This window comes from Paralichthys olivaceus, chromosome 21 (genome assembly GCF_024713975.1).
Source record: "Paralichthys olivaceus isolate ysfri-2021 chromosome 21, ASM2471397v2, whole genome shotgun sequence".
Lineage (NCBI taxonomy): Eukaryota > Metazoa > Chordata > Actinopteri > Pleuronectiformes > Paralichthyidae > Paralichthys > Paralichthys olivaceus.
This window is the reverse complement of record NC_091113.1, coordinates 17,549,414-17,561,945: the sequence shown is the minus strand read 5'-3', so window position 1 is coordinate 17,561,945 and position 12,532 is coordinate 17,549,414. Positions and strand designations below refer to the sequence as shown.

General features: G+C 44.4%; 2 protein-coding genes across 2 annotated transcripts; one reads left to right on the top strand and one right to left on the bottom strand.

Annotated features, from left to right (window-relative positions):
- The first annotated feature begins 305 nt into the window (after window positions 1-305).
- On the top strand, window positions 306-3,051 carry egr2b (early growth response 2b). Its single transcript, XM_020082785.2, has 2 exons — window positions 306-977; window positions 1,243-3,051. The coding sequence occupies exons 1-2, from the start codon at window positions 815-817 to the stop codon at window positions 2,370-2,372; spliced, it is 1,293 nt and encodes a 430-aa protein (XP_019938344.1). The 5' UTR covers window positions 306-814; the 3' UTR covers window positions 2,373-3,051.
- Window positions 3,052-6,761: 3,710 nt separating this feature from the next.
- adoa (2-aminoethanethiol (cysteamine) dioxygenase a) lies at window positions 6,762-11,916 on the bottom strand. The gene is made up of 2 exons (XM_020083559.2): window positions 9,682-11,916; window positions 6,762-8,222 (listed from the first exon to the last, which is right to left on the bottom strand). The coding sequence occupies exons 1-2, from the start codon at window positions 10,000-10,002 to the stop codon at window positions 7,764-7,766; spliced, it is 780 nt and encodes a 259-aa protein (XP_019939118.2). The 5' UTR covers window positions 10,003-11,916; the 3' UTR covers window positions 6,762-7,763.
- Window positions 11,917-12,532: the final 616 nt, after the last annotated feature.

Below are 12,532 nucleotides of genomic sequence, written 5' to 3'. Positions count from 1 at the left end.
CCCAGTGAACCAAATCTGTTGTTTCCTCGAGCATAGTCAAATCTCACTGACACTTTCCGAGCTCAGCAGCGTGTCGCACCCAGAGGAGTAAATTCCGCTGCTCGGTCCGTCTCATTTCAATGTGGTTACACTCAGCTCGGCACAAATCGTCACTTTCCGATGATCATGTTCCGGAATCGAAACCAAATATGGAGCATGGGGGGTGTTCCCCTTGTTTACCGGATTAAACCTTGTATGGGTTAAGAAGCTCGACCGGAATTCCTCTTCTGATATCAGATAGAAGAGAGTAGAAGAAAAACATGTGCGCCGGGGGTCGGCGGCGCAGAGATGTGTGTTCGCGGTGGCACGTGTTGCTGCTGTGTGGTGTTCTCACTTGTTTGTTGCTGTTCGGCATCCAGTGGAAAAGTCGCTTTATCTCCCGGAGCCGCAGCTTCTCCACTGACAAGCGATTCCCTTAGAAATCGTCACGGAGCACCTCGGCCAATCAGCATCCGCAGCGCCTCTTCCCCTCTCCGCCCTCAGCAACCCTCCCACTCCATATTTGGACAATGACGTAGCGGGCGCATTGGAAAGGTTCCCCATATATACATATTAGCGACGGGGCCCGCGTTCCCAGCGAGAGTCCCTTTCGGCTGTTAGGTTTGTGAGCAGAGCGCATGAAGCGCACCAGACACACAGGGCTCATCCTCTCAAGGTGTCAGACAGAGACATGCAGCGGTGACCCACGCGGGACTGGGTAGATTACGCACGGTTGTTTGGCACAAGCTTGGAAGAAAAAGAACAGAGAAGACAAGAGACACGCGTTCTCCTCACGATGACGGCTAAAACTCTGGAGAAGATGCCGGTGAATCTCGGGGGGTTCGTGCATCCCGTGGCCGAGAGCGTGTACTCGGTGGATGACAGCCTGCCGACCTCTGTGGCAATCTTCCCCAATACAGACATAGGGGCGCATTACGACCAGATTAATGTGGGAGCAGGTAAGATGGCAAACTTACTCAAAAATCCTTTACAGACAACTGTAGTGAAGAATAAAAGCTGTTTTCCTCCGCCTGTCATATTGAAAGTGTAGCTTATGTGTTCCAGATGTTGATTTAATGACATGATAAGAACCGAGTCCGTGCGTAATGAAACAGAGACGCACCAGCTTTCCCTCACTTCAAGCCCCCTCGCGAAGAGGTTAATTAATCCTGTTTGTGTTTGTGTTGCCTCACTAACGATCTGCGTTGTCTTTTTCCTCTGCAGACGGTTTGATGAGCGCAGACAAGCCCTCTCTGGACCTCTCCCCCTACTCCAGTGGCTTCTCTCAGCCCGCGTCCCACCGCAACCAGACCTTCACCTACATGGGAAAGTTCTCCATCGACTCTCAGTATCCAGGTAACTGGAACCCCGAGGGAGTGATCAACATCGTCTCGGGCATCTTCAACGTCGCTCAGCCGCCGCCACATCCTCCTCCTCCCTCCTCATCAGCGTCCTCCTCCCCGGCTTCTTCTGGATCTCCCAGTCATTTCTCCGGCGGAAATTTGAGTTGCACCATGGCGGCTCCGAGCCAAGCAGAGATGGAGCATCACCACCACCTTTACTCGCCACCGCCTCCTTACTCCTCCTCTGGCTGCGCGGAGATGTACCAGGACCCCTCCGCTTTTTTGTCCACTTCCACCTGTCCTATCGCGTCCTACCCGCCACCCTCCTACTCTTCTCCAAAGCAGCATGTCGGCTCAGACGCGCCGGGGCTTTTCCCCATCATTCCCGACTACCCGGGTTTCTTCCAGCCAGCTTGCCAGCGGGACATGCACACGACAGGTATCCAAGATCGGAAACCGTTCGGTCCATGTCCACTTGATTCCTTTCGCGTCCCTCCACCCCTGACCCCGCTGAACACTATCAGGAACTTTAAACTGGGCGGTCCGGGTGGTGGCTCCGATGGAGGGCCACTCCCGAGGCTCCCATCTGCCTACAGCCCACAGAACTTGCCCCTGAGGCCGATCCTGCGGCCCAGAAAGTACCCGAACAGACCCAGCAAGACACCTATCCACGAACGGCCGTACCCTTGTCCTGCGGAGGGCTGCGACCGGCGGTTCTCTCGCTCTGACGAACTTACCAGACACATTCGTATCCACACTGGACACAAGCCGTTCCAGTGTCGGATATGTATGCGCAACTTCAGCCGCAGCGACCACCTCACCACGCACATCCGCACGCACACTGGAGAGAAGCCGTTTGCCTGCGACTTCTGTGGCCGGAAATTTGCCCGGAGCGACGAGAGGAAGAGACACACTAAAATCCACCTGAGGCAGAAGGAGAGGAAGTCTTCCACTGTCTCCTCCTCCTCATCGTCCGGCAACTCCGGAACAACCAACGGGATCTGTCCATAGTTAGTAAACTTTGCTGTCACCGTGGCCGCGTGGCGCACACTAACCATCGAATAATGATTCTGAAACTGTTGTGAACTAAACATAGCAGCCGAAACACCAGGATGAGAATGAACAAGAACTTATGTGCAGCCGTGCGCAATTACGCACAGCATGCACCCATACCTGCTCCAGAAGTGACATATGCACTTTGCCTGCACAGTCTACTGAACATAGAAGTAAATATAGCCATTATTTCATAAGAATATAGAAGGGCAGTTGTAATAAAGGGGATTTTTAATATACTGCCACACTTACTGAGCGCGCAAGAAGCAGCGTGCTTAAATGTGAAATAACCGCAATAATGTTTGAAATAAAGGAGAAAGTTTTAAGTTATTAAGTTGACAAAGTGTTGATTCTAACATTGTTGATGATGACTATATTTCCTCCTTAGTGCCTTGCTGCGTGTCTTTTTGTACGTTGATTCAAGGACGCTCCTAACTCATTGTGAATTGGTCTTTAATATGTACAGTGGAGACTTTCTATTTTTCTACACGTTTGGTGTAACTCCAAGTGTTGAGTCGTTGTGGTTCACGTGTAAAAACCATGTTGGAATGTAAATATGTTGAACTAATACCGACTTGACATGTTTGTTGTGTTGTGTGTTTTGAGACTTATTAAATGTGTGAGGATGTTAAACACAGCCGCTGTCAGTTTGGTTCTGTCTCGCAGAAATAACGCACCCAACTGTGTCAATCGTGGTGCCTTCCAGGAAAGAGGACAATTGCAATATTGTGTCTGAATATAGGCAGAACAAAAAGAATGTGTCAATATGTTGATGTTGGAAAAATTATTGGGTAAATTCCACGTTGCGTCACACCATGGCCCAAATGACTCAGAGTTTTCTCCCACTCAATTTTTACTCAGGTTTCTCGGGTTATAGGAGAAAGATTTACTTTCCAAATAGCTTGTTTCGAGCTTTGCAGCAACAATGAACACTTGTCGAAGTAAAGGCGAAATAAACAACTTGCGCAGAATGTCCTGCTCAACTACTCTTCATCGGTCAGGGTACTTTCTAATAGAAGTCGTGGTGTAAAATAAAATATGGCCCTTTGAAACAGAACAAAGATAAACCACAATGTTCAAGGGTGACTGCAAAGATTTTAGGAGGCTAAGTAGTAAATACATCTAATCCACCTAACCCTCCCCATTTTTAAAAATATATTTTATTCAGTAGTTCAGCATAAATGTGAATATTTATGCTACCTTGTGCATGAATGAAACTGTGGAAGAGAAGTACTGGATCCTATCGATATCTTATTTTTATTTACTTTATTTGTTAGAACACTCAGAAAAACAATAAACCTTAAATAGTGGCAGTCGATATAGGAGCGAATTGTAGAATAAAAACTTCTGTGTCTCAGTGGTAATTGTGATATTAAACGATTCAACTTTAATGCCATAAATAGTACAGAGATTGTAAGTATCAAGGTTATTCAGTGAATTATAATTCTTTGAACTTGCTATTTAACAGTCATGAGGAACAAACTGTTTGTTGTCCCAGACTTCTACAACTCAAGTCAAAGAAATAAATGCATTTCTTTATGTTCTGACCTGACAGTGACAGATTCCGAGCTTCAGTAATGTTTTTATACCTTTATCACAGAGGTCTACAGACAGTTCCTGTGTATAAACAGGTGTGCACCTTTCTAAACCATGACAGTTTGTAAACTCCAGTCAGGTTGTGGACGCACAGGAACAGTTTGGAGCTACAGCAAATTCTCTCTCTCTGCCAGACCCGACGCTTTGTTACTATACAATTACACAGCCTTTGAATTGTGCAGTCATTAAATGTGTTAGATGCTGATATGGTGATATTCTATTTCTTTTCATGTTCATAGCTGTGTCATTGTCTAATACCTTTACCCCAATCCTTAAATAATCGATGCTGATGTGTGGGAGATATTTGATATGCTCATTCAGCACTGATCCTAAAACGAAACATCCCAGGATAAACAGCTGAGGACCACTAACAACAACAGTCAGTGTATCATGGTTGTGTGAACTCATTACTGGATTTCATGTTGATGTCAAAGTGTGTGTTGTTCGAGTCAGAACGAATATAAGAATGAACCAACAAATGGCTCTATATTATCTAAACCGAAAACATCAAAGCCAGTTATCTTATTATTTCTATTATTAACTTTATTGTTGTCTGATACAGACTCACACTATTTAAATATAACATCATGTTGAAGCCAGTGCTGGAACACATTGCAGGCACAAAGAGAGGGCTGTTAAAGAGACTGACGGGGCAGAGCCGTCCACCGGTCCTCGATGTGGTGGGATTTGTCCCAGGATTCTCGATGGCCAGGCCGACTCTGTCACAGCCCATGGCTCTAAAAGAACAATTCTGATGTTGAGTTTCATGCCACCTGAAAGTCTGTGACCAACCGTGACAACTTCTTGGGTTGTTCTCTTTAATTCAGTTATTTAGTCCTGTGTATTAAGTCATTCTGGATTTGTTGAAAGTGGAGGTTTTCGAATTTCTGTCAGAAGCAGCCTGAAAATGTCCTTTCTCTGCACTTGACACAGATTAAACTGATAACAATCTTCCTGTTTGATTCTGGAGAATACAGACACACAAGGACTTTTCCCAGTGTCCCATGTCAGCTTCTGAGATGCTGTGGTGACGCCTGGGCTAATCTATAACATCTTTATTCTTCTCATTCCAACTTCCATCAAGCTGCACCGCAAATATTCCCCTCACTGATAAACTGGCCTGATAGACTTCACACTGGAAATTGAGGATAATTGCACAGCCACTGACCGGTCTGACAGCATCACTGTAACTGCACTGTCTAGTGACAATATCACTATACAGTCAATACCAGTCTGTGAGGCTCGTCCATGTGTAGTTACAACAGTGGTGGAGCTAGGATTGTTCGAGTCACGGGCTATAAAGGGGCCACAATTAACACAGTCTGGCCAATTATACGTCCAACATCTATATACATTTTTTGATAAAATAAGGTGCACATTGAAGTCATTACTTTATTCTTGACTGTATAGTTTTAAGCAAAGCCTATTGAGCATGTTTTGAAAAATTGTTCCTTGTTCAAGCACAAAAACTTAAAATTCTCATATTTTTATAAGACCACTGACAGGACAGGGGCACTTTTTTGAGCTTGGGCCAATGCACCCCTGGCCCAATCCCTGGATCCATCGCCAGGGTGCAGACATGAATATTACCACTATATTGAATTTGACACAAATGAAATCTACATTAATATGACAAACCTGGTTTTCCTGACACAGAAGGCCTTTCTCACAACATAAGAGAAAATTATTTAAAGTTTAGCACCGAGAGTTGATACGTTTACCAAATGTTCGAAAACTAATTTTTTATTCGGGGGTCTGACTGGAAAAAGTCTGCAGGAAGTCAAGAGGCTCCCAATTATTTCCAGGAGGACTTGGACATGCTGTTTTCTGCATGATTTTCTTACTGGTGGGAGTTCAACCTTTTTTTCATAACTGGACATTCTAGCACACGTTCATCTTGTCATCCTGATAATCCTGAGTTAAAGCCAATGTAAGAAAAAACTGTGAAGCCGTTGTGACGGGTGTGGCCCCTGGATTGAGACACAGCTCATGATTAAAACTTGGAATATTCTTGCTGCAAGGCGACAGTGATAACCACCGCTCTAATGTGCTGCTCTACAACATAAGGGGACCCTGAAATTCCAAGTGTCCCCTGAAAAGGGGACACTTGAGGAAGGATTGGTTGTGTGGCGATTTTTGTTCCTAGTGGGTGGGATGACTGCATCAATTTCTTCTTTTGTACTTCTCAAGTACAAAAAAATGGACTCAAACTAGACTATTTGTTTGGACCTACATGGTTAAATGAAAGAAAAAGCGTCTTCAGTGGGTAAATAAGCTACCGCCACAATAAAAATGTGAAATTATGAATTGTGGTCATTACAGTAACTCCAAGTTTTTATACAGAATAGTCCTTTTTCGATGTCACAGCAGTAACAGATGAAGGCTGAACACATTTCAGTGTGCCACTTTCACAGCAGTGATAGTGTCACGCTGGCTCACTAAACACAGATGGAACAGTTCTATCATTGATGCCACTGACGGCAACTCTTAATTCCTGCCAGGATACGTCAGCTTCTGCTGCGAAGAGCTCTATCAGAGAGAGGTCATCTCATGAGAACTGAGAAGAATCAGAAATACTTGTTGAACTTCACAAATGTAACAACACTTAACAGATTCCCTTCTCGCAATTTGTAGTTTATGTATCGAAATTTAAGTTACAAGCCAAACTGTGCACAAGTGGCGGGATTTACCAATATAAAAAAAGTGACACCTTGGGCTGCGTAGTATGAGATGGACAGCTGACGCATGACAAGAATTTCCATTCACTTTATTGTTGCACATACATTCACCAGAGTATGAGAATCCTCGGTAGACTGGCACTTAGACCTGAGTCTATCCGAGGGCAGGAGAGTGTCATATTGACTACAGTTATGTAACATACAGACAGGAAAGATGTAGTGTTAATGAATCTACAAGTAAAAGGTAGTGAAGAAGAGTGTTGCTTTACACCATGAAAATGTTCATGTTCCCTAACACAGCTTCTTTCTGTTAAATGTAAAACGTTACTTTTAGACTGGATTGAAAGATTTCACTCTGTCCTTTAATGCGATACATCACACACGTCATATCACTGGATTCAATTACATGAGCTGAAATGTCAACACATGACCAGATATGTAGAATGAGCTGAACATCAGCTTTTTCCCTTAACTGTCCAGACCTGTGTAGGAACCATGTCATCTGGAATAAGTTAAACACATATAAAATAGAGCTGAAGTATATATATATATATATATATGATGTGTGCACTTTGGAAGAAGAAATTAGTGTGTACAATAAAAATGGCACTGATAAAGAAGCAAACATTCAATATTCACAAATAAGGCAGGTGACTGGAGTTACAGGCTTTGGCATTAAGACACAGTGTGGTAGTCCTCGGTAGTACAGTCAGACGTCTTGTGTGAGGACACAAATCAGAGACTCTGGTGACACCCCACCACTGACAGAACGTCAGGGTGATGACATTAGTTCATTTGAAAGGGGATGTCTGCTGTCAAAGCTTGCAGCAGTACTGAGTTTAGAGGAAGGTCCAGTTGTCCCTCTTCTAGGTGGGGTGTCAAAGTTCACAGCCCCTGCGTCTGTAAGCTTCTGCCCTGCTGTAGCATCCTTGAGCAAGGCACTCATGATCTTTGAGTTCCAGGTAATAGTGACCCTTATGTTTGACCTTTGTGTGGAAGGGGGTTAAACACAGTTCAGAGTTGTGGAATGGACGAATATCACAACATTCTTACTGTAAAAGGCTACTGTAATCATTCAGATAGAAACTGCAGGGCCTGGATACGGCTCCCCACCACACCAGAAGTCCTCTGGCTGAGGGACTTCAAGTAGCCATGTCTCCTCTTCTTTCTCCTTCTCCTCTCCCTGCTGCTCCTCGTTGCTCTTCCCATCCGCTTCCCTGTCTGCCACAGTTTGCAGGATTTTGAAATAGTGACAGTCCCGCCCATCATCTGGATTGTACGGCGGCGCCAGGATATCCAGGAAAGCAGCTGGCCCTTCCACTGCATCGATCTGGTGGAGGTTATCCCTCAGAGGGGTGAGGAAGCACGGCCCGCTGTTCTCTGAGTACTCAGCGACTGATCGCAGGATGGAGCGCCAAAGGGAGGCTGTCTGAAGCGGGGCCAGTGGAGGATCAAAATGAGGGGGGACGGAGTTGACAGTCAAGTTATCCTCCAGTTTATCGAAGCAGCGGACACTCACTTTCCCATAGAGAACCTGAGCCAGAGACAGGAAACAGGAGTTTCAGATTTATCAATCATTGTCTGATGAATACTTTGTCTAGACTACTGCAGATCAGACAGATATTTCCCCTCTTTAAAAAAACAACAACCCTAAATCCACAGAACCTACATTTATATATTCTAATCAATGTTGTTAATACTCTTATTTTGGTGATGTTCTCCGTTACACTTGGCACCTATTGCACCTCTGACCATCCTGGGAGAAGGATCCCTGTGGAATTCTTTTGGTAGCTTTCTTGTTGATGGTTAAGGGCAGAGGATGTCGCACCTCGGGTACTTTACGAGACAAATTGTGATTTGTGAATATGGGCTATACAAATAAAATTTGATCAATTGATTGATGCAGAATATCTTCGTCCAGACAAGACCACAAAAACGTCTACAAAAGCTCAAACAAGCACGCCAGGCCTGTAGGGGTCGATAAAGAATATCAAAGATCAGTCAAATGTCAAAGAAAAACACTGTGGCTCAAGAATTGGTGGAGGCAGATGCCTGTGAATGTCGGTAATGTGGCACAGTGATGCTAAACTTAGCTGCAAACTTGAATTTGGATCTAACATTGCTAACCAAACATAGAGAAATGCCGCTGTTATTATTGCTGTTGTTTCTATTGCTCATTGCACGAAGCAACAATCGGCATGCTGTGACATCATCGCTTCCCAAATGCTCCAATTCAAATGTACACAGGGATTCACAGAAACCTGAGTTTTTGATTGTTTGTAAAAAATCTCTATTTTAGTGACTTAATGTGGATGAGAGGCGCAAACAGAGAGGAACGTTTGTTTCGCATAACATTTGCATTTGGCCTGGTCACACATGAGCAAATATAGAAGTGGTGAACCTTCACCTTTCGCTCACTTTCAACTGTACTGGATTTGGGTGCAACGCTGTTTACCCCTGAACTCCAGAAGTGTTTTGAGGACTCAAACACTCCACCCACCCCTCCACAGGCATAGTGTTTGCGTAGATCATGAGTGAATTTGTATTTTTCTGTGAACTATCCCTCTAACTGACGCAACACTGCTTTTCAGACATTTGTGAAGCCACTTCCAAACAGAAACCAAAATGCAATCAAATTACCGAAAACTAATGGCCTTGGTGCGTGTGCATTACTATTGCATGGGTGGTCTTTAGCTCCTGGTGGACTGTGCACACAACTGTGACCGTGGACATGGGTGTCAGGGAGGATCAGACACATTCTGTGCTCTGTGATGTAAACTAAACAACTTGGGTGTGAGTCAGACATGTGTTTCAGCAAAGGTCACAAACTCAAACAGGACGATTCACACGTGAAGCTGCACAGAGTTCTCTGAACCCGATGAAATGCTCCCACTCCTCACACTTTTGTCTTTAACCCTTTCGAACACACGTCACCTAACAGACAGACACCGTGAGGGGGCCACAACATAGCAGACACGACGCGGTGTAAAGACCTTGAGCATCCCGTTCATGTCCGGGTGGTCGTGCAGCGGTATGGAGGCGCCGGACCTCAGCAGGAACACCCCCATGCTGAAGACCTCCGTCTCGCAGATGTGCATGTAGGTGACCGGGGGGCCCTGGAGCTCCGCCGCCCCTGAGCTCGGCTTGCTTTTCCGGGGAGCGATTTTCAGGTCTGCCGCCCGGACCGCGGTCACTAAGGAGATGAGTTCACTCTGTGCGTCCGCCACGTTGGCCGAGGACTTGAGGCCCTTGTAGGTGATGTAGGCCTGCTTCGCTATCTTCTGGATCAGAGGAGTTTTGTTGTCCCGCGGCATTCTGGCTGCGGGTGAGAACAACTAACGGTGATCGCTGTGTCCCTGGTTTCCCGACGCACACCCGATGAATAGAAGCCTCCGGGGGTCAGCAGGTCTCCTCCGGGGCAGCTCGGTGGACGCTCACGGCAGACAAGGCTGTTGCTTTCATTAAATGAAGACGTGTTTCATTGTGATGTAGTCTGATCCCAGCCCCAGATGAGAGCCTCCCCGCGGTCATTTTCCACCGTCTTCTCCTCGCTCGTGTGCACTGAGCAAGCGCAGGAGGCCAGCAGCAACCTGGGATATGTAGTTTCACCAGAAGCTATCGTCTCTGCATCTCAATAACACTCGCATGATAAGTGAAGCACCGTGTGATCGGACCATGACAGACGTATTTCTGTGACTGTGCAGGATTACAACATATGGCAACTCAAAAGGTTAGAAACATAAGATGGCCAGCATAGCATGGAGGACTACATTTCCCAGAGGTCCTGGGGAGGAAGGCGATAGAGATGCAGAGGGGAAGGCCACACAGGCCATTGAACTCCTGGGCTGATGTTTGAATTGTCTTTTTGTTCAGGCAGGTTTGGTACCTGGGGGAAGTTTGCTTCTCGTGCACGACTATTTTGACATGAACTGAGATCTTTTATCAAACTGAAACAATTAGTTTTGTTGCCTAAATCTTGACCAACTCCAAAAAACTGAAACCAGACAACCTCAGGGAAACTAACAATAACCACAGGTTCTATCTGAGTAAAATGACCAAGTAGAATGAAGTTTATTTAGTTTGTACTCCCTATTAATCTATTTGCCAAATAAACCCCACCTGTTCACACAAGCCTTTGGCCACTCAAACCACTTTACTGTACAGTTTTGCCATTCACACGTATTCATACAGTGCATCTATGTGCACGACTAAACATACACTCACATAAACCGGCACAGGCATCAGGGGAAATATGAAGTTCAGCATCTAGCCCTAGGTCATTTCGGCACGAGGATTGGAGGAGAGTGGGATCAAACCGCTCACCTTCTGGATGGTGGATGATTATTAATATCAATATTAAAGTTTATATTATACTTATTAACAACCACATGGCTATAAGGCAGCCTGCAGCCATCAGCCAGTAAACAACAAAAATCTTGACTCAATCTGGGCACAATCATGTGATCCAGCAAGTCAACTGTGGAGTGATCACACACCTTCTTAGAAACGACACATCACAGTAACACACACAATCATAGCGACCTGCTGAGGATGTGGTTTTTATTACCTCATTGACAACTAATGAAGTTTTATTCAAATAATTATCTTTCACAATTATAAAAACCTCTGTTTTGGGTTCTATATGCTAAGAATTCCAAACAATAAAAGTTGTACCAACTAATTATGCTTTGTAGAGACAACTAACACAACAAGTTCAATCTACATGTTCATATAAAACATGACAAGTACTTCAAGCATGAAACAATAGTTTAACTGTTAACACTTGACTGCACTTCGGGGGGAATTTCAAGTGATCTCATCTGACTGTGGGCAAGGAGGCAGGTGCATTATCGTCTTTTTAAATCTTTGGTTTGCCTATCATCTGGATCGGCATCCTGTTGAAATAAAGAGGTGGTTCCAAATTAAGAATGTATACTCATGCATAGCAATCAACCTATTAAAAATAAGAGCATTTCCGATTGCTCAACCATCATGCAAGTAGTTGGAAAAAACTACTCTATTGTTCAGAGTGCTCATTAATAATAGTTTATAATCTGATCAAATGTTTATCTTGAGATTGTGGCTGTGTTTTACTATTAAAACCTATGTACGCCCATTACCAGCTCCTGTGGAAGAAGAAGATGAAACTGAAGATTAAGATGATACCTGGGCTCAGGAATATAATTCAAGGTCCGCCTCTTTGTCAGTGTCCTGGATGAAATCAATGCAACATCAACAAATGAAATTAAAAAGAAGAAAGAGAAGAATAAGACAGTGTGGTCAAAATTATATTATCAGTGAAACATATCATAATTCCCACTTTCCTCCCTATAGTTAAAGAGGACATTGATATAGAGATGATATAAATCACTACAAAAATAAGAACAAGTCAAACATGAGCAGAACATGTACAAAGCATGAATGAATCAATATGAATCACTAGTCAGATGTCAGTGTCATCATCACAATTCTTTTTTTGAAGCACGGAGTTGGAAGGAGGAAAGGGGTCATTTATCCCCTGGCTCACATTTGTTTTTAATTCACAGTATAAGTCACTGTATCTCAGTTTCAGCCATTTCCATCTATTTTAAGATCCATCTTGTAATGGGATCACACCATGATTCCTGTCAATAATGTATTAATAAACACTGAGTACTGGATCAGTATGGCAACATGTTGATAAGAATGAATAAAATCTTTTGAGGGGCAGCTGTGGCTCAGGAGGTGGATCCGTCACTTCTCCAGGCTGCATTGTGAAATGTCCCTGGTCAGGATGTTGAACCTGACGTTGACCCTGACAGCTGTGCCGACATTGTATGAATGGATTATGATAGAAAACGTGCT